The sequence below is a fragment of the Myotis davidii genome, unplaced genomic scaffold (assembly GCF_000327345.1).
Source record: "Myotis davidii unplaced genomic scaffold, ASM32734v1 scaffold616, whole genome shotgun sequence".
NCBI classification, from domain to species: domain Eukaryota; kingdom Metazoa; phylum Chordata; class Mammalia; order Chiroptera; family Vespertilionidae; genus Myotis; species Myotis davidii.
This window is the reverse complement of record NW_006291965.1, coordinates 2,362,825-2,369,325: the sequence shown is the minus strand read 5'-3', so window position 1 is coordinate 2,369,325 and position 6,501 is coordinate 2,362,825. Positions and strand designations below refer to the sequence as shown.

At 35.7% G+C, this 6,501-nt stretch overlaps 1 protein-coding gene across 1 annotated transcript in view; it reads right to left on the bottom strand.

Annotated features, from left to right (window-relative positions):
* PTAR1 (protein prenyltransferase alpha subunit repeat containing 1) overlaps positions 1 to 6,501 on the bottom strand; it is a 44,072-nt gene that overhangs the window by 11,885 nt on the left and 25,686 nt on the right. Inside the window, exon 3 of the mRNA XM_015565030.1 lies at positions 6,383 to 6,449. Coding sequence (XP_015420516.1) covers positions 6,383 to 6,449 — 67 coding nt within the window. The remainder of the gene's footprint in view (positions 1 to 6,382; positions 6,450 to 6,501) is intronic.

The window sequence follows — 6,501 nt, the reverse complement described above, 5'->3', positions numbered from 1 at the left end:
ATGTAAATAAATCCCAGAATAAAAAAAAAGAAAAAAAAAGAGGCTGGGAACTTCAGTCGCCCACCAGCCTGAAAACGGCTCTCAGCCCCTCACCCAGACTGGCCAGGCACACAAGTGGAGACCCCCACCCTGAAGGGGGTGTGACCAGCTGCAAACAGCCATCATCCCCTCACCCAATTTATAACTAAATTGAAAAATTAAATATCATAAGACATTTGCTTATTATTTCATGCACATATTGGTATTAGCCTAAAACAATCTTTTTTGGACTTTTTAATAAATTGAGGAAATTGAGTACTGCCTTAATTGAGGTGGCTTTATTTTCAAGCATAAGCTGTGCTTCTCTATCTATCCTACAAGCATTGGGTGGTAAGCTAACATGGGAATAAGGAATAAAGTGAGGGCCATCAAATAAATGTGAGGGGAACTAACTAGAAAAGCAAAAGACACCTGTGCTGTTTTGGGAGAAGAGAGCACGGGTGATAAGGAACAGTGCCATGCTACATGGGAAACTGTGCTGTGGGATGAAATTATGTGAGGATTTTTTTTTTAACAAGGTGGGAGAAGGGAGTAAACTAAGAAATTTTAAGAAACAGTACAAGGTAGAATTATAAAAGGAATGAAGTTTTTCACACAGATTTTTCAAGCAATAAAAATTACTCCTTCAAAATTTTTGCTGCATATTTTACTTTCTGATTAAAGAGAATATGGAAAAATCTCATCACTTTCTCTTGAAAACTCTAATTTTTGTGTGATCACTAACTGTTACAAAGACTAGCTAGTGCTGAAGCTAAAAATAATACCCATGGAGCATCCAGTGGTTACTAAGGTGAGTGGTGTGCTTTATTCCTATATATGTTACTGTATTTTTATACTTCTGCAAAGTTTATCTTAAATTTTTTTACATTTTTCTCTCTATTGCAAACTATTAATTATTGCTCCTCTCTGCTGTCATTCTAGTCAAAATTTGTAGGAGACCAGGGGACTTGTCTATGACTAAACCTTCACTGGTTAACTCAGTAACTGGCACATGGTAGATACTGAATAAACAAATGCTACCTTTCCCTCAATCTTCAGTTAGTCTGTCTGAAATGACAGTAAATGATAATAATAAAAGTCATCCCTATAAAAACTACCATTTATTGAACTTCTCCTGAGTCAGGCACTATGTTAAGTGATTTGCATATATTATCTAATTTAATTCTTACAATAATCCTGTAAGTATTATGTTGAACCACGTGAAATGCCAATATTCAATTGTTTTTTGAAATAAACCTTTTATTTTAGAATTCTTTTAAAAACTGACAAAATTTATAAGCATAGTAAGGAGAATTCCTGCATGCCATTTACCCAGTTTCCTCTATTATTAACATATTATGGTACATTTGTAATAACTGATGAACCATTATTGACAGATAACTATTGGAACCATGCTTTTTTTGGAATTCCTTAGCTTTTACCAAATGCCCTTTTTCGATTCCAGGGTCCTATCCAGGATAGCATATTACATTCGACTATTACGTCTCCTTAGGTTCCTCTTGATCCCTCAAGTATACTCAGGTATACCTCATTTTTAATGGCCTTGACAGAGTACTGATTAGGTATTTTGTATGTTTTCTCATGGTAAGACTAGGATTATGAGTTTTGAAGAGGAAGAGACCCCAGAGGTAAAGTGCCATTTTCATCACATCATATCAGGGGCACATAATAGCATGGCTTGTCATTGTTGATGCTGACCTGGATTACTTGGCTGAGGTAGTGTATACCAGGTTTTCTCCACTGTACTTTTTGGAAGTCACACTTGAGTAGGGAATTATACTCCCCTCCTTGACCCCTCAAATTATTCAGACAAATTATTCAGAAATCTTCTCTATAGTGAATTTGTCTATTGTGTCCTATTTATTTATTCAATCATTTATTGATGTCAGTATGAACTTACAGATATCCATTTTATACTCTGGGGTATAAGCCAATATTATTTTATTATTCAACTTATTCCAGCTTTGGCTCATATTATTTTTGAGCACTTCCTGACTACTTCCTAACTTCCTGGCCCTGTAAAATATTCCAGGCTCATCTTGTATGTTCCCTGCTCTGTTTTAAAATCAGCCATTTTCCCAAGAAGCCCAGTTCTTTCTATTAGAGACTGGTATTAGAAACCAGGATCTGAATGCTTGGATTTCATCATCTTTGACCTACAAAAACAACAATTTCATGTAGTGCAATCTAATATTAACTCAATTTTACAGATGGGGAAACTGAATTAGGGAGAGATTCAATAACATGATCAAGGTCTCCAAGCTCAAAGTGTCAGAACCAAAAATTAGATCCATAAAGTTACCAATTTAAACCAATAGGCCATGAGTAAAGGACCCGAATCACTGCAGCTTGTTGTCAGCTACTCAGCTACTCAATGATGTTCTGCTTATTCTATGTGCAGACTGTTGGAAAAATAGGACATTGTTATGAAGTCAACCTCTTTCATCAAGTAATTCACCAATTTTCAAAGCAAATTCAAAGAAAACAAAATAGGAGAAAAAAAGAGAAGCATCTGTCACTTTTTTCTATAACCAGATGGATTTTTAACCTACATGCATCACTTACTCTAACCTCAGGATATCAGTTCAAAAACTTACTCTTGCCTGTATTTTTTTTCCTAAGACTGAAACACCTATAAATTTAAGTACCAATGTGCTATACCAGTTTTTAGCAGTTTATAAAATGCAGTCAAAAATCTCTCAATTCTTCCCAGAGTTCCTGCAGAAGAAATACACCAACAATTAAACATAAAATGTTAAGTCTTTGGTTTGCAAAAGATCGTACAGGGTTAGATCAGTTTACTTCCAAAGCTGGTTGTTTTTTCTTCACTATGTATTCATGATTCCACGTCTTTGTAACTCAATCAATCTTACTAATACAAATTAAAATTTACTAGAACAGCCCTAACTGGTTTGGCTCAGTGGATAGAACATCAGCCCTCGGACTGAAGGGTCCCGAATTCAATTCTGGTCAAGGGCATGTACCATGGTTGTGGGCTCGATCCCTAGTCGGGGGCGTGCAGAAAGCAGCTGATGGATGTTTCTCTCTCATCGATGTTTCTAACTCTCTATCCCTCTCCCTTCCTCTCTGTAAAATCAATAAAATATATTTTTTTAAAAATTTACTAGAACACATATCTACAATGTTTTTTAAAAAAAATCAAAATTTCCTTTCTACTCATCTGGCAAAAAACTTTCCCAATAATCTTCCTAGAATAAGTTCAAGATTAACTGCTATTAACATCACTGAAATTATTTTATAGAACAATTTCATTTCATAAGACCAAACCACATGTAATAAAAAAAAAGTCCATTTCAAAAGAATCATAAAAATAATCACCTTAATTCAAATCTTTTATTCACAGATATGGAAACTAAATCTCTTGAGGAGTTAATAGGTTTTGTCCAAAGTTGTCTGGTAGTTAATTGATGAAATAGGACTTAAGATTCATATATCTTAAGATTTTTTTCTTTCTCCTCCACTGAATTATATATGTGTGTGTATGTACATGTATGTACATACATTATGCTAAGAGGAATTTTTTTGTTTAAGGATTTTCAATTTCTCTCTAATGAAGAATATGAGAACATGAATAAAAATGGTATTCCCACTTCTCTATTGCCTTCCTTTCTTTTTCACTGCATTTACTTATTTTCAGTGCCCTGATTACCTTACTCAGTACCTCCAAAATATTATAATTTCAACACATAATCGATATAAAAATTAGTAATAAGATATTTTACTTTAGGGGCACTAAGTCTTCAGAATCTGCTGTAGTTTACACTTACAGTACCTTTCAACTGAGTCACATTTCAAGGGCTCAATAGCCACATATGGCTAGTGGCTACTATATTGGGCTGTGCAACTCTAGAAAACTGTAGTGTAGCAGTGCTCAGTCTTTGGACTGGGTCTCTTTTCTACCTATACCCACTTCTTTGAGTATCTCAAACAATCTCAGGGCTTTAAATACTATCTATTTTCCAGTGATTCCCAAATTAACATCTGGCCTAGAACTCTCACCTGAATTTTAGATTCATACACAACAAGCCAGACACAAACCTAACATCCCAAAATGACTTGCCAACCAGCAGCCCCACCTAAATCTGCTCCTCTTCTAGATGTCCCCTTTTCAGTAAATGGCAAGTCCGTCCTTTCAGTTGCTTAGGCCCAAAACCAGAGTCAAACTTCACCCTCTTGATTCTCTCATATTCAATTCATCATCTGTGTCTTTAAACCAGGTTATTAAATACAGTATAAGCTTATACAGTTTATAAAATAGGTGAGAATCTTATGACTTCTGACTTCCCTGCCGAGCTCGTCTTCAAGTCACCAGTATCTCTTAGCTAAATTATTCTTTCCCTCTTTCATGCTACTCCAGTTACACTGGACTCCTTGCTGTCCCAGAACACCTAGGGACAATTCAGAGATGACTGGGGGCTTTTTCACTTGCTGTTCTGTCCACTTGGAATGTTCCTACCCTAGAATCCACAAAGACTGATCCCTTATTTCACGCAGTCTTTTCTCTAATGTCTCCTATTTCGCACTGCAATACCACTCTTTCTTTTCTCTTTCTGGCCTTCCCTATTCTTTTCCCAGCTTCTCCCCATAGGATTTGCCAACCCATGGTCTATTATATATTTTACTTGTGAATGTCCTTATTGCTTTTCTTATTATTATTAGAATAAAAATTTCACAAGGACAGGGAGTTTTGTTTGTTTTATTCTTGGTTTTATTCCCAGTGCCTAGAACCTAGCACACAGTAATTATCAATCAATATTTGATGAATGAAAAAAAAGTTGTTAAGAACTGTGTGGATTAAATAAGATAATGTATAAAGTTGTAGTATGGTCCTTAGAATATAGTAGCCACTCATAAATATTAGTCTATTCCCTACTGCTGTGGTGCTTTCCATAAAAGAAAATGAGAATTATAAAATTACATATATTTTGAAGCTATATAACTCACTCTTTATATCTGATCATTAATTATTCAAAAGACAATTTAAAAAAGACATCGTAAAAGTTACCTAAAATTTAAAAAATCAGTTAAATACAAAATTCAGCAGCTATTAAAAAATACTAACTCAGAATATAAACTTGCTTAAAATTCACAGAAAATTAAATGAAGATGCTGGCCAGTTTGGCTCAGTGGATAAAGCATCGGCCTGCGGACCAAAGGGTCCCAGATTCAATTCTGGTCAAGGGCACATACCTTGGTTGCAGGCTCCTCTCCAGCCCAGGCCTCATGCAGGAGGCAACCAATCGATGTGTTTTGCTCACATCGACATTTCTCTCTGTCTTTCCCTCTCTCTTCCACTCTCCCTAAAAATAAAAAAAATCAATGGAAGAATATCCTCGGGTGAGGATTAACAAAAAAATAAAAATAAATAAAGAAAAGAAAATTAAATGAAGTATTATTTAAGTAACCTTTAAAGATAAAAAGTTATAATCCATGGCTATTCTCTATAGAAAAATTAAAATGTATTCACAATGTTCATTGAGACTTCACTTTTATTTATCTACTAGAGGCCCGATGCACAAAATTCGTGCAAGGGGCTTGGATCCTGCTGCCATGGCAGCTGCCTCGGGCCCCACCCACCATGGCGGCCGCCTCTGCCTCAGCCCTTGCAGCCCCGGCTTCACACACAGAAGGCCGTCTGGAAGGACGTCTGGTCTAATTAGCATATCATGCTTTTATTATATAGGATAATTTGTATCCTGCCTTCCTCTTAAGAGATTTGTGTTAGTCTAAGGAACCACCAGTTTTTAAAAACCATATATATTGAAAAACATGAACCTGGTCTGAATTGTAATAGTTCGATCAAGTATTTGTGTTTAAAGCTACAATAATAGAATTAAAGATATCAACAAAATATGACCTCTCTCTAAAACACTGAGTGCCAGAGTCTGCAGGTGACTTGCCGCCAAAGGTCCCACTGTTAGTGACTAAACTGAGATTACAAGTTTGTGGCCTTGAATGCTCACCCCACACACTGTAATGCTTCTCAAATATACTAACCAGGGTCTTACTCGTCAACCAACTATGCTGATTGCCCCTACCTCTCTTAAAAAGAAAGGAAAATAAAAGTAGGTATCAAATGGTATACTGTAATTCAACATGATGATTTATATTTCAGGAAAGAAGTTTACAGAGAACAGACATAAATATGCAAAAAGGGGCAAAGTGTATGTTAAAATTTTCATGGGCTTATTATAAAGAACGAGTAGAAGATGCCATGGACAAATGGTTTCTATTTCATTTTTCAAAAAGCTAACAACTCTGGGGCTTGTATGTCTTCAGAAATTTGGAGAACTTCATTTTATCACTGATAAGAATGACATACCTCACGTTCCATGCCGTGGTAAAGTCTGGGTTTAGAAGCAGCAGGGTGCGTGTGACATCTATCAGTTCTAAAATAAAGAGAAGTCATATTAAAAACAAATAGTCCTATCCTTTAAAGCT